Source organism: Mastigoproctus giganteus, chromosome 5, assembly GCF_048544385.1.
Source record: "Mastigoproctus giganteus isolate SK-2022 chromosome 5, ASM4854438v1, whole genome shotgun sequence".
In the NCBI taxonomy this organism is placed as follows: domain Eukaryota; kingdom Metazoa; phylum Arthropoda; class Arachnida; order Uropygi; family Thelyphonidae; genus Mastigoproctus; species Mastigoproctus giganteus.
Genome location: NC_143579.1, coordinates 66040716 through 66062125, shown reverse-complemented (window position 1 = coordinate 66062125; position 21410 = coordinate 66040716). Strand labels below are relative to the sequence as shown.

Sequence of the window (21410 nt, the reverse complement as noted above, 5' to 3'; positions counted from 1 at the left end):
TTGTTCATATCCATGTCTTATTGCCTTGTGCATAGTACTAGGAACTGCAGCAGAATGTGGATATGTATTCAGGAATCAGTGAATTAGGATTATAGCATTTTATTCACCATGATGTATAAGGAACTTTAAAAGATTATTCTTCATGATGTAACTTCATTTCTGTATGTCACAATAAGCAAACTAGGTTTATTACTTAGTACACGAGGATGTGCCCTACCTGTACAAGGATGTCTTAAAATTCTTATAGAATGAAGCATTTGCCCTAAATTTTCTTGAGTTTATTTTAATTGCTACACCATCTTGCATCTCACATATTATGGATATATAATAAAACCTCTCCAAAACAGATACTGCTCAGTTAGAAGAAAGTGTCCAAGTATGGTATTTTTGGGGCTGCAGAAAATCACCGTAGGCTCTCAAAATTACCTGTGCAGTCCACTGATAGAGTATTATTCATTTATTTATTAATTCTTTGTTTTTTAATTTTTTTTCGAAAGGAATGTATTCGGGCTGTATTCCTACTTTTTATCTGCAGTACTATGAACTGAAATCCTGTATAGTTTTTTTTTTATTTTTTATTTATTTTTTTTTAAATTCTGGCAACACATTTCTCAGTTTTCCTTTTTATTGCCTTAAATGATGTATGCTAGTGGAACTGCATTGGAAAGTCCAGATAAATTTGTAAAAATTATTTACAGGTAGTGGTGAGCATATTAATAATATATTTTGTGCCATCTGCTCCGCATAATCCACGAGTATCACTGGTCTAATTATTGCCACTATCACTAATGATCTCGACTTTCATAGCCTTCACTGCAAATCCCTTTTCCATACAAAAATATGCATATACACCGATGAGCCAAAATATTATGACCACCTACCTAATATGATGTTGGTCCTCCATGTGCGGCCAAAACAGCTCATACCAGGTGGGGCATGGACGCTACAAAATTTATAAATGTCACCCATGAACCGTGTTCTTGAATGTTTAAGCTTAAATTGGTTTAAATACGTAGCTGTGCAATCCATTTTAGCAACCTAGCAATCTATTTTCTGGTACCAACATGTAACCAGCAGATCCTATAACTCCTGTAAGGTCCGTGGTTTAAACGCCGCAGATCGAAGTCGCTGTTCCAACACAGACCACAGGTGCTCGGTGGGATTGATGTCTGGGGAATTTGGAGGCCAGGGCAATACCTGGAGTCTTCTTCATGTTCCACGAACCAGTTTCAAACAATCCTTGCGATGTAGCATGGCACATTATCCTGCTGGAAGATGCCACCGCCAGAAGGAAAGACCATTGCCATGAAAGCGTGTACCTTGTCGGCAATGATGTTTAGGTAGGCGGTAGACGTCAGAGTGCCCGGCACATGGATGACTGGACCCAGGGTATCCCAGCAGAACATCGCCCAAAACATGACACCGCCGCCACTGGCTTGTTTTCGCAGTGCCTCAGGCACCATCACTTCTCCAGGTAAACGATGCACATATACCCAGCCATCCACATGGTACAACAGGAAATCCCTCGACGTGGGTACCTGTACGTGGTGAGGGGATCTCCCAGTGATGCTGCTGGTTTTTCCAGATTAGCATCACTGGGATCTAACACCCATACCTTGGTTCCAGGGTTACATCATTGGAATCCAGCGTGTGCAGCCGTGCACTGCGACCTGTGGAATTCGGAAAGGGGGATCCTGGTAGTTGAGGGGCCCAACCTTAATACACCACTTTGGCCCCTGCTTCGACAAGACAGGTGGTCCTGGACCGGCCCGACTGGGATCAATCGGCGGGTGGTTCTTACTGCTAGGGTCAACTGCGTTCCAATAAGCCTCCCTCCCTTTGGTCCTGGGACGGGATCAAAGCTTATTGGAAACATGGGTATGGTGCCTCTAAGCTAACTTGGCGTCCCATTCGTGTATGCAGTACCTGCTAGTTCATGAGTGGGTGTCCCCTCGTGGGGCTCTGTGGTGGGTGAGGTACTTAGGGCATCGGAAATTTTTATTTTACTCCTATGAGTATTATAAACCCTTCTTCTTCTGTGGCCCCAACAAGGGCCCCTACCTAATCGAGATGATAACGCAGATAACACCTCTGCAAAAAGAGCCAGGACTGAGGATACACCACCACCATCAGTGACACCGCTTTTCCTCATTCTCCATTCCACCGGAGAGTAGTCCATTGGAAAGATGTCATCCTTCTTTATCCAGAAAGGATTAGAAGGGTTGGCAGGATCACCCAAATGTGCAAAACGACTGCGTTCTGGCGACCTTTTGGTCAAAGCTATAAAACAGGCGGAAAAAAATCCTGAAAGCCACATCAATAGGGGGGAATACCTATCATCGTAATCCCCACAAAACTTTGAACTCTTCACGAGGTGTCATTTCAGAGTGGGACCTTCATGTTTGTGAAGAAGAGATCTGAATTGAAAGAACAAGGAGTGATGGCTGTCAAAAGAATATCAATGAGAAAGGATGGGAATCTCGTCCCTACCCGAGTTCTCATCCTAACATTTAACACCCCACGGCTTTCAAGTTCCATCAAGGCAGGCTGTCTGAACTGCCCAGTGAGGATTTATATCCCAAACCCACTGCGATGTTTTAGATGCCAAAAATACGGCCACTCACAAACATCTTGTCGTGATAACCCTGCCTGTGATCGATGTGGTGTTAAAGACCACGAGAGCAAGGAATGTTCAGCTCCAAAACCGATCTGTGTCAATTGCCAAGAAGAGTACTCCGCCTACTCTAGAGCATGCCAGCGGTGGAGGAATGAAAAAGAGATCCAAAAGTTAAAAACAGAGCTGAATATCTCCTACCCAGAGGCCAGAAAACGTATCCAACCAATAAATAGCGGGAAACCTTCATATGCCCAGAAGGTTTCTGCTAAGTGCACTATCGGGACACAAACTGAGATGACTATACCACCAAGATATTCATTCGCTCCGATTGCACGCTATTTATTAAGTTCACAAGAGCCCACCAAAAAAACACAGTCAGCTGCAACTCCTATATCCGTTCCTCCTAGTGCTCCACCACTACCAAAACCAAGTGGTAAAGAGCCTCCAGTAATAACAGAAACAATGGATGTAGAGAATAAGGAGGTACCGGATGAATCAGTCTTGGAACTCTTTGTGGAGGAAGAAATGAACACGGGACAGCATCCATTCTTCTCGAAAAAAGATAAATCCAAGGCTGACAAAAGTAAACCCTCAGCACCTCGGAAGCCACCTGATGGACCCACCAAGCCAAAATAATGGCTAAATTCCTACAATGGAATTGTCGTGGATTCTGGCGAAATACAGATGACATCAAGGCCCTCCTGCAAAAGCACGAGTTTGCTTTTGCTTGCAGGAGACTTACCTAAAGGCAAATGATAACCCCACCATGCATAACATAACATTTTTTCGTAAGGACAGAATTGCGGATGGTCCTGCTCATGGAGGGGTGGCTATCCTTGTGGGCAACCAGACCCCAGTTCAGCCCTTGCTAATTACAACTAGCATAGATGCTGTTGCAATTCGCCTTACAGTGGGATTTTTATTAACTGTGTGCTCTATTTATTTGCCACCTGGGACTGACATCTCCCAGGAAGACCTTGGTGATCTTGTAACGCAGTTGCCTCCCCCTTTCTTACTTCTCGGGGATTTTAATGGACATAACACCCTGTGGGGTAGTGCTAACATCAGTGGAAGGGGACAAGTCATAGAGCGTATGCTAAATGACAATGACCTTTCCCTTCTAAATACTGGAACAAATACCTTCTTCCACATGCCTACCCATACGTTTTCTGCCATTGATCTCTCTATCTGCTCCCTTCACTCACTTGGGAAGTGGAGGAAAACCCATACGGAAGTGATCATTTCCCTGTGATAACCTCGTTATACAGTGGGACACCATGTCTTCCTTTCAGGTTACCACGGTGGAAGATTGATCAGGCTGAATGGTCTGCCTTCCAACATCAGGCAAATTTTAACCTCAGTATCGTCAGTCAACTGCCTATCAATGATGCAGTAACGTACATCACAGAAATTATTGTCCAAGCAGCTGCGAATGCTGTTCCAAAAATATCTGCCCGGTTTCCACCATTTCCCAAACCTTGGTGAAATTCACAATGCACAGCAGCAAAAATGGCTCAAAACAAAGCGTGGGGGATATTCCACCGATATCCTACCACGACCAACCTTATAGCGTTTAAACGCGCACGAGTCAAAGCACGCTACATCCGCCGTCAGAGTCAAAAGGAATCGTGGATCCGTTTTACTTCATAAATTACTCAGTCCACTAGTACTAAGTTGGTCTGGGATAAAATCCGGAAAGTGAAGGGAAAATATGCATCCCACCCTTCTTCAATCCTAGATTATAATGGATGCACTATTGCAGATCCAATTGCAATAGCCAATTCTCTTGGGGAAACATTCTCTAACATCTCTGCAACATCTTCGTATTCCCCAAAGTTCCTGGTCCTGAAACATAAAATTGAAAAACAGGCTCTTAATTTAAAGTCTAAGAGCCTTTATCCCTACAACGGGGCATTCACTATAGAGGAACTGAAAAGAGCCCTCACTCTTTCCAAAGCAAGTGCTGTTGGACCAAATGTCATCCATTATGAAATGATTAAGCATCTTTCACCAAAATCTATGGATTATCTGCTCCTTCTATATAACAGAATCTTTATTGAAGGGCAGTTTCCGGATTCCTGGTGCAAGGCAATCGTTCTTGCCTTTGCTAAGCCAGGAAATGATCCAAAAGTCACTACTAATTATCGTCCTATTGCTCTGACTAGCTGTCTGTGCAAAATCCTGGAGAGAATGGTTAATTTTCGTTTAATCTGGTATTTAGAATCAAATGACCTTCTCTCCAACATCCACTGCGCCTTCCGAAGGAACCAGTCCACTTTGGACCATCTTATTAGACTGGAAACATCCATCCGGGATGCTTTCCTAAAACGTGAACATTTAGTGTCTATTCTTTGACATGGAGAAAGTGTATTTGGCATCTTAAAAGATTTGCATAGCCTTGGTCTTAGAGGGCATCTCCCCATTTTTGTCAAAAACTTTTTAGCCAATCGATCTTTCCAAGTTCGTGTGGGATCCTCACTCTCACGTTCCTTCAGCCAAGAGGAGGGAGTACCACAAGGATCAGTTTTAAGTGTCACGCTTTTCGCCATCAAAGTAAATTCCATCACAGAACAACTTCCTCCAACTGTAAACAGTGCCCTCTATGTTGATGATTTTAGCATATTTTGTCAGTCATGCAACATGAGGGTTATTGAAAGACAACTGCAAAAAGCCATTGATCGCCTTAATTCCTGGCCACTTGCTAATGGCTTCAGGTTCTCGCTGGAGAAGACCGTTTGCGTACATTTTTGTCGTAAGTGTAATCTTCATCCTGAACCTGAATTAAGGCTTGGACAAAATGCTATTCCAGTAGCAGCGGACACAAAATTCTTGGGACTCTTATTTGATAAAAAGCTGACCTTTCTGGATCACATCCGTCAACTCCACACAAAGTGCATAAGAGGGCTGAATATTCTGCGCTCTCTTTCCTCTACATCTTGGTGTGCGGATCAATGCACTTTACTACGCATCTACCGTGCACTTGTACGATACAGACTAGATTACGGGTCCCTGGTATACAATTCGGCCAGAGACAGTGTACTTCGATGGCTGGATCCTGTCCATCATCAGGCTCTCCGTATCGCTATTGAAGCATATCGAACATCTCCTGTCCAGAGCTTATACGTCTAAGCAAACGAACCGCCGTTATCGCTTCAACGTAAGCAGTTGTCTCTAAAGTACGTTTTAAAACTGAAATCTCTGCCAGACCATCCCACGTGGCCATTCGTTTTTGAGCCACGATGGGAAAATTTGTACAACACCTGAAAGACTGCCAATTGTCCTTTTGGTATTCATCTCCAAGAGCTACTCAAAGAACTTAATATCAAGGTAGACAAGGTTGCCCAAACACCAAAGCAACCCCTTCCACTCTGGCATGCTCATATTCCAGCATGTGACTTGTCTCTTAGAAATTGGGGAAAGTTGGACACTCCTTCATCGGTCTACCTGCAGCTTTATTCAGCACACCAAGGTGAACATTCTGACTTCACGCCAGTTTACACAGACGGTTCAAAGTCTGAATCATATGTGGGATCTGCTGCTGTCTTTACAGACACCACTACATCGGAGCAGATTCCCTCTGAATGCAGCATATTTACTGCAGAGCTGCACGCTATAGAGTTAGCCTTGGATCACATTAGTGAATGCCAATACCAACGGTTCATTTTATATTCTGACTCTCTCAGCGTGTTACAGGCTTTAATAACTGTGAGATATAATCCTCATCCGTTTCTGTCTTGCATTCAGCAGAAGATTCACTTTCTCCATGAAAGTGAATATGATATCCGCTTCTGCTGGATTCCCAGCCAAATTGGGATTAGGGGAAATGATTTGGCTGACACCGCAGCCTGTCAGTCCCCTATACAAACTACAGGCAAATAATACACCAGAAGATACACTCCCAATGGCAGGATTCGTGGAATGGACAGACTACGAATAAATTATATCTTATAAAGCCTGTAATCGAACCGTGGCAGTCTGGTCTGCACAGGAATTGTAAGGAGGAAGTTGTTCTTGCCCGTACCCGCATAGGGCATAATCATTTGACTCATTCGTTTTTGCTGAGGGCTGATGACTTTCCTATTGTGTGAGTCCTGTGGCACAATTTTATCAATTAGACACATTTTAGTTGACTGTCCAGATTTTAGCAATATCCGTTTTACCGCTTTTAATCATCTAACTGAGCCGTATACACTCAGTCAGATTTTATCCGACAATGACAATGTGTCTGCTGTTTTTAGCTATTTTAAATCAATAAAGGTTTTTACTTGTATTTAAAATTTACATGTTATTGTTATTTCTTTATTGATTTATCTTTTTTACATTTTATACCTTTGTTATTTTATATCTTGACATGGTGACCTAAGTAATTAGGTCAGTGAAATTAAAATTTTTATATATCACTGGTTTTGGTGCATTATAGCCTTAGTTGCTAATGCGCCAATAAAATCAAACAACCGACCAACCAACAACAGGAAATGTGATTCATCGGACCAGATGACCTTCTTACAATCACTAAGGTCCAGTTTCGATGCTCGCGTGCCCATTGTAGGCACTGTAGCTAGTGAACTGTGGTTAGCATAGGCACTCAGAGCAGCCTGCGGCTACACAGACCCATTTTCAGCAGGGTTCGATGTACTGTGTTGTGACACATTACTCCTGTCACCAACGTTCCAATTACTGGCGAGTTGCCCTTCGGTTGCCATGTGCCATCCGAGAGAGAGCCTTCGCTCACCTCTAGCATCGTTGAGTCATGATCGTCCAACACCTCACCCCTGGTTCATGGGTTTTCTCTCCTCAGACCACTTTCGGTAGGTACTAACCACTGCTGATCATGAGCACCCCACCAGCTATGCCGTTTCGGATATGCTCTGACCCAGTCATCTGGCCATTACAATTTAGCCTTTGTCGAACTCACTTAAGTCCGCTGCCTTTCCCATCTGAAGAACAAGAGTAACACTAATTAACGGAGCTCAGTATAAGGTGTTTTTTTTACTGTGTCCCAACCCACGCACATGCCAAAGTTCACCTGCATTTGCTTCAAAAAAAAATTTGCATAACGACTCGCTGGTGATAATGTTTTGGCTCATCGGTGTATATCAATTACCCTTGAAAGTGTCCAGTCCAGAGAGGTTGAAAATATGAAAAGATACCTATTAAAGTGTCTATTTTAGAGAGGTAATTTAACTTGTAATTTCTAATGCTTCTGGCTGTGGGATCCAAGCCTAAGTTTCATTAACAAGAGGTGTCTCTTTTCGAGCAGTATCTCTTAAAAGAGGTTTCACTGTATCTCGTCACTCGGTCATTCAGATCTTTGCAGTACTTGGCTACCTACCCACTGATAAAACCCAAAAAGGGTTGAATAGTGGCATAAAATTTACATAAATAGCAATATACTTCTCCACTACTCCAAATAAAAAAAGTGTTTCTCGTGATCTGCCTTCCCCTGCCTAACCTCCTTTGTAACTTGGTTGCATATCAACTTGTGTCTATCATAGGCTTCTGTGTCATGTGTTAATTTGTATGTATCCCCTGCATTTTTCTTCTCTGCCATATGCCTCATTAGTTCATCTGACATCCATTTTGGCCTAAACCTTGAACAATATTTCTTAGTTGGTATGTAAAGCCTAGTAGCTTCCAAGATAAGTTCTTTGAATGCTTCCCATTTTGAATTTGCTGTTGGTAACATCATCAGTTGGTCCCACTGTATAGAATTTAAACACTGTCTCGGTCCATCGTAGTCGCCTTTACGGAAGCAATAACCCTTCCCTTTACCCCTAATGGTAGTTACCTCTTTGAGTAAATCCCACTTCAGCACACTGTGATCACTGCCACCTAGTGGTTCATTTATCTGCAGATTCTTAATGCATGAAGAATCACTGCAGATAATCAAATCAAGAGTATTACTCCCTCTAGTTGCCTCCCGAACATGCTGATGTAGAAAACAATCATCCAATAAATCCACAAAAGCCCTGCTAGTGTGTGAGTGACCAGCCCCCAAATTCCAGTCAATATCTGGGAAATTAAAATCTCCCATTATAAGACTCTCTGATTTACTGGCCCACTCTATTTCCCTGTACAGTTTCTTCTTATACTCATCAGAGTCATTAGGCCTATAGCACACTCCTACTCTCAATTTTGATCTCCCAATGCTTATGTCACACCAAACTGACTCAACACTGTCCAGCGATGTCGACTGGCTTCACTTCCTTGGTTTTTATGTGTTTCTTAACTAATAGCATAACCCCTCCCCCCTTCCTATCCTGTCTATCCTTTCTGTAGATGTACTCCCCAAATTCCAGTTCTGCATCCCTTGTATCTGTGTGACACCATGTCTCTGATATCCCAACAGTATCTGCCTTTGATGTTTTGAGCAATACCTCAAATTCATCAAATGTATTTACTAAACTCCTAGCATTGGTGTACACGCAAGTATACCTGCACCTGTTTTTATTCTTAGCTACCCTAACACAACCCATGTGTTTACTTGTACCGCAATGGCTCCCAGCAGTCTCTGAAATATCATGCATCTTGTTTTTCAGGCTTCTGCTCATTCTAATAGAAGCAGTGCAAGAATCTCTTTCACCTCTGCCAGTGGCTACTGTCAATCTATTGGTCTTTGTCTCCCTCCAAGCCAGCAGTTTTCCGACCCACCTAACACTGCCTCGATAGCATCAGCAAATATTCTTGCACCCTTTCTATTTAAGTGTATCCCATCCCCGCAGAAGCAATCTCTCCTGTCAACAAGTACAGTCCAGGCTGAAAAAAATTCTACCCCTTGAGCCTTGCACAATCTTTCCAGGGCCGAATTGATCGACAAGGCTCTCATCATATACTCCCTCCCAACGTTTCTGGGCAGAATTGCAGACACTTTCAAATTCAACCCCAATTCTCGGCTTTTGTTACATTAAAAGTTACATTAAAAGACCATAAATTTAAAATTAAATCACTACTATTTATTTTTTTAATCAAACTACATCACTAATTTTATTCTGTTCTATTTCTAGCAAATGCCTCTGATTTAGGATTATTTACTACAATCAAACCAGAACAAATTTCACATTCCAATCCAATTTCTTCTAATACACCAGACTCTACTAAAAACATGAAGAGGCTTTGGAAAAAACAAATGAGCACAGAAGATTTTTGTGACAGCAGCCATGAAGAGCAGGATGAAAGTGATATGCAAAAATCTGTTACTTTTGATCCTGCGATGGATAGAAAATTAAGGCTTCACAAAGTAATAAAAAAGCTGGACTCTGTAATGAAAGTTATAGTAAGTGACAGTGATCTTTTTCTTTTTTTGATAGCTTGTTGACTGAATGTGATAATGTAGTGGGTGAGGGATCTTGTTGTAATCAGATTCTGACTGATTGCCTTCTTTCCTTATTATTTAATTTATTTAAACATGATTTATATTGCCAAATGACCATCTGCTTATATGGTTAGTTTATCATACAGTTGAGTTGATGAAAAAGCACCTTGCTTTAAAAGACACCTTCACACTCTGGTGCACTTTTAGTGCTTTAAATTTATATATTTGATAAAAATATAAGATAGATTTCAACTATTTTAATATTTTATATTTCTATCCATATTATATTTTATCAATTCTTAAATGATTTTATTTCTGCTATTTTATTTCAGTTTTATGTTATTTAATATATGTTTTCTATATTTCTTAATCATTTATAATATTAATATTTATAATCATTTATAATATCAGAATTAGTAGCTATTGTCCATTACTCTATTATTGGGTAAGCCTGTGCTCCTGAACTTAATCTTGTTCTTTGCCGCCTTTTTTCACTTTCTTATTCCAAAGGTGTTTTCCTTCTGCTTGGAAATTTGCTCATATCCAGCCATTTCCTAAAAAGGGTGACAAATCCCTCCCATCCAATTATCGTCCATTGCAGTTACTTCTACTCTTTCTAAAGTGGCGGAAAAATCAATTAACCGCCAACTCTTAAACTACCTAGAAACCTTCCGTCTGGCCAACGATCACCAGTATGGATTCTGTCAGTGTTGATCCACTGGTTATATTCTGGCTTATGTTACCCATTTATGGACAAATTCAATGGAAAAGTTTGGTGAAACACAAGTAGTTGCTCTTGACATCTCAAAGACTTTCAATTGTGTTTGGCATAAAGGTCTTCTAAACAAGCTTCCATCTTATGGTTTGCCAACTGTTTTTTGTAATTGGTTATCTAGTTTTCTCTCTGATTGCTCACTGAGAGTGATGGTAGATGGCTCTCTGTCTTCTAACTTCTCCACTAATGCTGGTGTCCCCCAAGGTTCATTTCTTTCCCCCACTCTTTTCCTCTTGTATATTAATGATCTTCTTCTATTGACTGGACATCCTATCCATATTTTTGCCCATGATAGCACATTGCATTCCACTTTCCATTTTGAGAAATCTTTCCCTGCTCAATCATCTTCAACTTCTCGAATATCCGCTACCAATTCCTTAAATGCCGATCTCCAAGTAATTCTCCAGTGGGGCAAAGACAACTTAGTTGATTTCAATCCTTCTAAAACTCAGTCTTATCTTATATCTCGCAAAAAGGATTTTTCTGCTCCTATGCTTATATTTGGTGACACTCCGATTTCTTGGGAAGATGATATATCTCTTTTGAGGATTACCCTGACTTCTAATCTCTCCTGGCACAAGCACATTACAAATATTGCTTTCTCTGCATCTAAAAAACTTGGTTTGCTCTTTCGTTCTTGGCGTTACTTTTCTTCCAAACAGCTGTTCACTCTGTAAAAATTGCAAATCCACCCTACCATGGAATATTGTTCCCACATCTGGGGGTGGTGTCCACAAAACCTCTCTCAGGCTTCTAGATTTCATCCAGAAGAGGGAAGTTAGGTTAATTAATGACTCATCTCTAACAGAGTCTCTCCAGTCGCTGTCTCATAGACGTACTGTTTCTGCTGCATGCCTTTTCTACAGATACTTCCATGGGCACTGTTCTTCTGAATTGGCTTCTATAATTCCCACTCTCTCTCTTTCAAAACAGTCCAAACATGTGCCGCCGCCAGCCAACATCCATTTACTGTCCAACTTCAAACTCTCAGAACCAACTTTTCATCTTCCTCATCTATTCATTCAACTGCCGTTTTCTAGAACAACCTTCCTTCATATGTCTTTCCTGAAAATTCAGTCTACAAAAGTTCAAGTCTTCAAATATCTTCTCTCGTCTTCTCAACCTCCAACCTAAGTACTATAGGTTCTAACACCTCTCGTGTTTGGGGTTTTCATAAAAAAAAAAAAAAAATATATATATATATATATATATATATGTTCTAGATATGATAGAATATGGTAGAGTAAAAATTTATCGGATTGGCAATGAGGTAGCAGGTTGAGTGAGATTAGGTGCAGTCTGCGAAAGACCTGTGCGTCAAAAATGTCCAAGTAACGTGCAATGGCCCAATGCCGGCACAGTGGCAAAAACCTAGAAGTACAATATGTAATATAAAGTATTTTTTCTTTATATCACTGTATTTTGCTATTTGCCATATGCACTAGTCTCTAGAGTACCATCTGCTGTTCTGCATTTGCACTGCTGCCTGTTACAAGTAAATCATATATACAATTATATGTACAATTTGCTAGTTCTTACACCCAGATTCCAGAGGGCACTACGGTTTTTTTAGCATCATTTTTTGGCTCGGTTTCTGATTTTATTTCACTAACTCCCGAATCCAGAGGGCACCCACATCTACAAGCATCAGATAAATAATACACGTGCTCCACTTCTTGGTCTTTCTATCTTCACGTTCACCGGCTGGTTAGCATACTTACTTATATATATTTTTCACCAGGAATTTGTTCTATATATATATATATACAAAGGGTACTAGGAAAGTTTTGCAATACAGCTTTGTTTATTTAATTTTTTCAAAGTAATTTCCTCTACATTCAATACACCTCTCCATCCTCCGAAACCAATCTTTAAACCAGTTCTGCCAAGTTTCACTAGGGAGTAAAGCACACTCGTTGTCCCAAGCCCGTAGAAGGTCCTCATCACTGGAAAACCGCCTCCCTTTTAGCTTCATTTTCACATGCGGGAACAGTGCAAAGTCGCAGGGAGCAAGGTCTGGACTGTAGGGAGGGTGCTCGAGAAGTTTCAGTCCTGTTGTGGTCAAATATTCGGTGCAGGCTTTGGCGCGGTGAGCTCTAGCATTATCGTGATGGAGGTACCAGGTGTCCATTCTTGACTTTGGCCGTAGGTTCTTCATAGATCAGTATACCACTTAGCTGTGACTGTCTTCTGAGTGTCCAAAACGACACGTTTCACAATTCCACTCGATTTGAAAAATACAGCTATCATTTTCTTCTTTACAGATCGGGACTTTCTGACAATTACGGATGTGTCGTCATCATCAAAGACCCAAACTTTGTTTTGAGCCTTGGTCGGCAGATCGTAATAGTACAGCCAAGTCTCGTCACCTGTCATGATGTTGTTCACATACCGAGATTGTCCCTTATCAAACTTTTTTAACATCTCCCGGCACCAAGTCACACGTCGTGTCATCTGCTCTTCAGTCAGTTGATGCGGCACCCAGAGAGAACAAAGTTTCTTCACGTGCAAATGATCTTGCAGAATCGAACAAATTGCTGGTGCATTTAGGCCCAAAGTATCCTCTATCTGTTGGTAGGTCACTCGCCTGTTTTCGTCAAGCATTTTCCTCACAGCAGTAACGTTTTCCTCCGTAACTGACGTTCGTGGCCTTCCCGGCCTCTCAGAATCCTCCAGAGTGAAATTTCCCCTTTGGAATTCTCTATACCACCTGAATATCGTTGTACGATGTGGACAGTCATCATCTAGTGCAAGAGTCATTTCTTCTAAGCACTGGTCTATGGTTAAACCACGCACGAAATTATACCGCAAAACTGTCCTTATCTCATTTCGTGACCACGATGCCATCGCAAGCACTTTACACTCTCACTACTAATGAATAACTGAGCCCATCGACTTGGCGCGGCGGCTACTATGCACATATGAACATGTCTCAACATGCAGCAACAAGCAGCTTCCTGTGATTTATTGTTGCGTCATATTGCAAAACTTTCCTAGTACCCTTTGTACATATCAACCATTTGGTCCATCATATCTACATTATGCTAAGTCTTTATTATATCTTCAGTTTCCTATCTTCTGTTACACTATATCTCCTACATCTTATACGATGTGATACTTACCATAAACCAGGATCCCTTTCTTTAAGGGACGGGAAGTTACGCTTCCGGTTTCTTCCCACGTACAATTGTATTCTTCCCTTTTTCTATACTTTTAGCCATATACTATATATGGCCATATACTATATATACTATATACTATATATAACCCTACTCTTTCATACCTCATGAACTATTAGAGCAATTCGAGGGGGATTGAAGTACTATTGCTATTCTTTATCCTATTTCTGTTCTCCTTCCTTTAGCCCATGCTGCCTATTCAACATAGATAATATAAAAATGTAACTACAGTGGATGGAACTCTTGCTCTATTATATGCTACTATGCTGTCTGTTGGGCTAATAGTCATCTCGCCCATAAACTACTAATCAAAATCTGCTTGTTACCAGCATTAGGCCATGATATCATATTACTTCCGAATTACTTTGCTTACTACATTTTGCTTATTATCAGCTTTTGGCCCTTGTTTTATAATACTGCTATATTTCTTGATTCACCATGGTACTACATTATTACTGTCATACTATCTTATATATATTCGAACCTAGTTTTGCGGGCAGTTGACAACAGAAACAGATAGCCACGTTAAATATGGGCCAATATATTGAGAGGGTTAGCCCTAGAAAAAGTCCCTTTCAATATATCTACTAACCCATAATTAACAAATTTTATAACTTTTATAATTTTGCCTTATTTTATTTTATATATTTTTGCTCTATCATATTTCCATTTATGCTTCTACCACTACTACCTTTTTTTTGCCTTTTTGCTTTACGTTTTATCTCATTTTGTTTTACTCTCACTTTATATTACATATTGTACTTCTAGGTTTTTTTCACTGTGCCGGCGTCGGGCCTTTGCACGTTACTTGGGCATTTTTGATGCACAGGTCTTTCGCAGACTGCACCTAATCTCACTCAACCTGCTACCTCATTGCCAATCCAATAAATTTTTACTCTACCGTATTCTATCATATCTAGAACATATCAATACAGACCGATGTAATGCACAATCTTTCACTTAGATGGCATTAATCGGTGCTGATCTCTATGTTAAAATTTACAAATAATTCTTCACTTAATACAGATATATATATTTCAAAAAGAAGGATAGGTGAAATAAGACCAGGTTATGTCTGCCAGGGCACTAATGGTAGGAGATCTGAGGATTTACTTAACAAGTATAGGGCAACATTGTGAAAAAGTCGTGGGTTGGGGTTAATTGGAAAGTGTCTGCAATTCTGCCTAGACATGATAAGAGAGCGGACATGAAGAGAAGATTGTCAGTCAGTTCAGCCCTGGAGAGATTGTGCAAAGTGCATGGGGTAGAATTTTCCCACATGGTCTGTGCTTTCTAACAGGAGAGACTGCTTCTACTGGGATAGGATACTCTTAAACAGAATTGGTGCAAGAATATTTGTTGATGCTATCAAAGCAGTGTTGGGAGAGTTGGAAAACTGCAAGCTTGTGGGGGTGGGGGAAGATACACAGACTAATAGAGTAACAATAGCCACAGGCAGAAGTGAAGGTGAGTAGCATGCTAGAGAGGCAACAAGAGAAAGCACTATTCTTGATCTGGTCATCAGCAGCGATTCATCATCATTAAAAATCTGCAGGTAAAAGAACCACTAGATGGCAGTGGTCACAGTGAATTTATGCAGGATTTACATAAAAGGCTAAAGATGAGGGACCAACTAATGTTTTTACCAAAAACAAATTCTTCAGGAAGATAAACAATTTTATGATAATTGAGAGGAAAGTAGAAGAGAGAGAGAGAGAGAGAGATTGTTGAAGTTAAACATAAAAAGGACAGCTGGGATGGATGAGATCTACCCAAATATATTAAGGGATAAAGCAAAGAGGTAAGCTAATGCTTAGCCATAATTATGAGAGCATCTCTGGATTCAGAGGAGATCCCTATGGGCTGGAGATGTGCAAATATGTCACAGCATGAGTTTGTTAAGGGGAGATCTTGTTTGACCAATTTGATTGGATACTATGACAAAGTGACAAAGGAACTAGATGCAAAAAATAATTTTGATATCATATACTTGAAATTCAGGTAAGCTTTCAATATTGTTGTACATGAAAGACTGCTGTACAAATTGGAGCAGTGTGGCATTAAGGGCAAGTTACTGCTATGGATAAAGAATGGTTGATTGGGAGAACACAGAAAGTGGTTATGAATGGACACTGCTCTTTGTGGACTGATGTTGTTAATGGAGGCCCACAGGGTTTGGTGCTGGGCCTATTGTTTTTCTGTGTTTATTAATGATATTGATGAGGGTATATCAGGCTTAATGTTTAAGTTTGCAGATTATACAAAGGTTGGCAGAGTGTTTAATGACAGTAATGAAGGTATGCTGCTGCAACAAGTTCTAGAAAAATTATGCAGATGGGCTGAGAAATGGCAATTGAAGTTTAATAATGACAAATGAAAGGTACTGCATATGATTAGCAGTTATCTCGAAATATTGTATCAGCTGTGTGGTACTGCACTTGAGTATTGGAAAATTAAAAGGAACTGGCGGTAATAGCTGTCTGAAATGAAGTTCTCTGAGCAGTGCAGACAGGCTGCAAGGACAAATAATGTGGTTTTGTCAATGGTATACAGGCAGTTCTCGCTTTACGAGGCGCCTCCGTAGCCAGGTGGGAAGGAGCAGCAGTGCGTAGCACACGCTTCTCGATTAGACTGGGGTTCGAGCCCGTCACCACAAAATACGGAGGATGCGGAAAGGTCAGGGAATGACCACCGCATATCCCGGAGCAATATGGCCTTAGTTGCTAATGCTCCTAAAAACCAAATAACAAAAAAATCGCTTTACGAGTCCCGGGTTTACGAGTTTTTTCCCCCCAAGTATCAAGTATCAACAAAATCGAAAATGTGACCATTAATTGCAAAAAAATGAATGTTAAACATTCATAAATACTGCATTTCTACGTCATACAATGTATTCAAGAAGCGTGTGCTACGCACTGCTGCTCCTGCCCACCTGGCTACGGAGGCCCCCCCCCCCCCCATTGCAAATGCTCTGGATTCAACACTGTTCCCCATGGTTCAGTTCTTTCACTCACTCTTTTCCTCTTGTATAATAGTAATAGCCATATAGTGCAAGGAAGCCACAAGCTTTTGCTGCACTGGCTGAAAAAAAACAAGTAGATAAGAAAATACAAATTATTTGCTTCCCTCGTGCCATAGGTAACTATCTAGTTGACCTTTGAAGTTTCCGAACTGTCAGTCTCAACTATCTGTGAAGGCAATCCTGCTCCAGCAATGAACGACTTGCTGGCTAAAAGAAAATGTCATACAATGTAGTCTAAATTTCTTTCTCCGAAATTTGAATTTACACACCTCTTCTGTAACTCTCTATAATGATGAAAATTCCACTTCATTCATTTTACTAATCCCTCTCAGAGCCTTATAAACCTTGATCAGGTCACCTGGCTACCAAGCTTTGTAGCCCACATAATCAGGTTTTCCTTATATGGTTATCCTTTTGCCAATATCATCATAAGTGTTGCCCATCTTTGGATGCAGTATTCCAAATGTGGTCTTACAATCACCTTGTACAGTGGGACCTCCATATCTCCACAGGATAATGTTCCGTAAATCATTGATATAACACCATAGACTTTCCTGGCTGCCTGTTTACACTGCCCAGAAAACTTCATATCTGCCCATATTATAACTCCCAGATCCCTTTCTTCCTCTGCAGTCATTACTTCAACCTGAACAAGTGTATACTTTATTTTGGACGTGATATTTCCCAAGTGTAAGACCTTGCATTTTTGTTTATTAAAACTTAGCTGACACTTTTCTGTCCAACCTGTTGTCATTCTGAACAAATGCTGCTTGATACCAATCATTAACTACTCTACCAATCTTAACGTTGTCTGCAAATTTTGACATAAAGCCTTCTATCCTATCATCGACGTTGTTTATGAAAATCAGAAACAACAGTGGCTTAAGAAATGATCCTTGAGCAACCCACTTCTGACTTTACACCAATCTGAGAATATCCATTAATCATAACCCTCTGCCTTCTGCCCTGCAGCCACCCAGCAGACTAACTTAGAATTTTTCCAGTAATTCCAAGGTGTTCCAGTTTATACCATAACCTCTCATGAGGGATGAGTTAAGTGCCTTTCTGAAAGCCAAATAAACTACGTCGAAATTGTTCCCTACATCCAGTGAGTAACTGTGTCAAAACAGTTTGCTAAGTTAGTTAAACATGATTTTCCCTTAACAAAACTATATTCTGTGCTATTCAAAATGACATGTCTATCTAAATGTCTCTGGATTGCACTCTCAGTTATTGCCTTTAAAATTTTTCTTACCACTGAAGTCAAAATAACCAGTCTGGAGTTACCAACAACATTCTTAGAACTGCCTTTATTTATTAGTGATATATTGGCACTTCTCCAATCACTTTCTTCCATTGCCGAGAAATCCTATCCATACTTTTTCGTATTTGTATGCCACCTTCCAGATTGAGAAACCTTGCCATGTACAAAAAGCTGTTGAATATCTACCACCAATTCCCTAAATGCTGATCTCCAGTTGGGCAAAAATAACCTAGTTAATTTCAATCCTTCAAAAACTTAGTCCTATCTTATATCTCTTAAAAATGATTCTTCTGCTCCTATGCTTATCTTCAATGACACTGATTTTAGACAAAATCACATATCTCTATTAGGGATTACTCTGACTTCTAATCGCTCTTGACATAAGCACATCACAAATATTGCTTCCTCTGTATCTAAAAACTGGGTTTGCTCTTTCGCTCTCAGTGTGACTTTTTTTCCCAAACAGCTGCTCACTCTGTACAAATCACAAATCTGCCCTACCATGGAATATTGTTCCCACATCTGGGGCAGTGTCCCCAAAACCTCTCTTGGGCTTCATCCAAAAGAGGGCAGTTAAGTTAATTAAGACTCATCTCTAACAAAGTCTCTCCACTCTCTCTGTCTTATATACATTCTATTTTTACTGCATACCTTTTCTGTAGATATTCCCATTGGCACTGTTCTTCTGAATTGGCTTCTATAATTCTCTCTCTCTCTCTCTCTCTCTCTCTCTCTCTCTCTCTCTCGCTCTCTTCCAAACCAGTCTGATAACTTGCCACATCCTGTCAGCATCCTTTTACTGTCCAACTTCAAACTCACAGAACCAGCTTTTCTTCTTCCTCATTTATTCCTTCAACTTCCGTTTTCTGGAACAACCTTCTTTCATACTTATTTTCTGAAAATTACAATATACATAAATTCAAGTCTAATGTCAACAAATATCTTCTTTCATCTTCTTGACCTCTAATCCATGATGGCATTAAATACTATATGTTCTAATACCTCTTGAGTTTAGTGTTTTCATAAAGAAAAAAATCTGAGGAAAGAGTAAGTATGGCATCACCATTTAATTTACTAGCTCTATTAAATGCCTTAAACACTTCATTCATGTCACCTCGCAGGTGCTTAGTCTCCAGATGCTGCAATATGCAGAACTGAAGTCTTTCTTGTAAGACTACCCTTTTGTGTCCCTGAGTAATCCTGTCGCTCTTTTCTGCACCTGTTTCAATACATCTACATCCTTCCAAACCTGGCAGTGTTCAAGATACAGCCTAACCATTGCCCTATAGAACAGAATCCTCCCCCCCATCTGTTAGTGAAATTCTTGTATATCATTGACAGAACCTGTGAGCCAGTCTAGTAGCCCATCTGCACTGCTCAGAGAATCTCACATCGGATTGTATAATACCCCAAGGTATTATTCATTCTCCACCACCTTGAGTGTGGTGACACCCAAATGATATATTATTCTGGAATTACTGCCCAAATGCGCAGGACCTTACATTTATCAATGTTAAACTTCATTTTCCACATTTCTACCCGTCTTCCTAATATATCCAAGTAATTTTAGAGTAACACACCCTGATTACTGTCATTAACCACCTTGCCAACCTTTGTATCATCAGCAGACTTAGATGTTATACTTAATACGACTTTCTCGTGACTTTTTCTTAATATGACTTAATAAATATTGAAAACAGCAAAAGGCCAAGCACTGAACTCTTGGGGACTCCACTGATAACATTAATCCACAAAGAGCAGTGGCCATTAATAACCACTCTGTCTCCTGCTCCTTGATCACCTTTATCCCTAGCAGTAACTTGGCCCAATGCTATATTTTTCCAATTTGTATAGCAGCCTTTCATATAGAATAGTTTCAAAAGCTGTACTGAAGTCTAAATATATATGATGTCAGAATTATTTTTTGCATCCAGTTGCTTTGTGATTATGCCATAATAGCTAATCGGATTGGTCAGACTAGTTCACCCCTTAACAAAATCCATGCTATGATTGCAGTTTACCTTCATTCCTATAATGTCATGATTGTGCATTACTTCTTTGACTACTGACTCCATTATTTTACCTTGGAACAGAAGTCAAGTTTACTGGTCTGTAATTACTCACTTTGTCCTTTGATCCCTCTTTGCAAAGAGGAGAGAACATTTGTACATCTCCAGTCCTCCAATCTGGATCATCCTCTTGAATCCAGGGATGCTCACATAATTATGGAGGCGCCTCCGTAGCCAGGTGGGAAGGAGCAGCAGTGCGTAGCACACACTTCTTGATTAGACCGGGGTTCGAGCCCGTCACCACCAGATATGGAGGATGCGGAAAGGTCAGGGAATGACCACTGCATATCCCGGAGCAATATGGCCTTAGTTGCTAATGCTCCTAAAACCAAATAACAATAACAAACATAATTATGGCTAAAGAGTTGCATAACTCTTTTGCTGCTTCTTTTAATATAAATGAATAAATTACATTAGCACCAGATGCCTTATTTACTTTTAGCTTCAACAGTTTCTATTTCCTCTCATTCAAATCATTTAGCTCCCAGTTAGAATTTGGTGTACTTCTGATATTCCATCCCTAAAAACTTTTTCGTGGAGGAATATAGATGAAAAATATCTATTCAGTTTGTTAGCAACATGAAAAAGATAACCAATATTTATGCCATTCATGTCTAGTGGACTAATGTGTTCCATTTCTTTCCTTCATGAGCCTTTGTTACTTTGCTTAGCATTCTTAACCAAAGGCTCATTATAATCTGCCTTATCTTGCTCAACCAACTTAGTGACTTGATTGCAGACTAGTTTATATTTGTAGTTTCTATGTCCCCTGATAATTCAGATTGGTACAAAAAAGCTTAATAACTTCTGCAATTACTTCCCTGAACACTGCCAATTTAGTTATTTACATCATCATTTGGTCCCACTGAAAATAATTTAAAAACTATGTAGGACCACTGTAGTCACCTTTACAAAAGCAAAATTCCTTTTCTTTAGCCCTGACAATAGTTATATCTTTAAGTAAATTCCACATCAATACACTATAATCGCTACTACCTAGTGGCTTCTTTACCAGGAGATTGTTAATAAATGAATAGCCATTGCTGATAACCAGATTAAGAGTATTGCTTTTTCTTGTTACCTCTGTAATATGCTTTTGTAGAAAACATTCTTCCAATAAATCAAGAAAAGTTCTGCTATTATGTGAGTGACTGACCAGCCTATAATTGGCA

General features: G+C 40.1%; 1 protein-coding gene across 2 annotated transcripts in view; it reads left to right on the top strand.

Annotated features, from left to right (window-relative positions):
• Positions 1 to 21410, top strand: part of LOC150085456 (jouberin-like) — a 320291-nt gene that overhangs the window by 219836 nt on the left and 79045 nt on the right. For both annotated transcript variants that reach the window (XM_090373258.1, XM_090373259.1), the window contains exon 19: positions 9622 to 9890. In XM_090373258.1, the coding sequence (XP_090229384.1) occupies positions 9622 to 9890 (269 nt within the window). The remainder of the gene's footprint in view (positions 1 to 9621; positions 9891 to 21410) is intronic.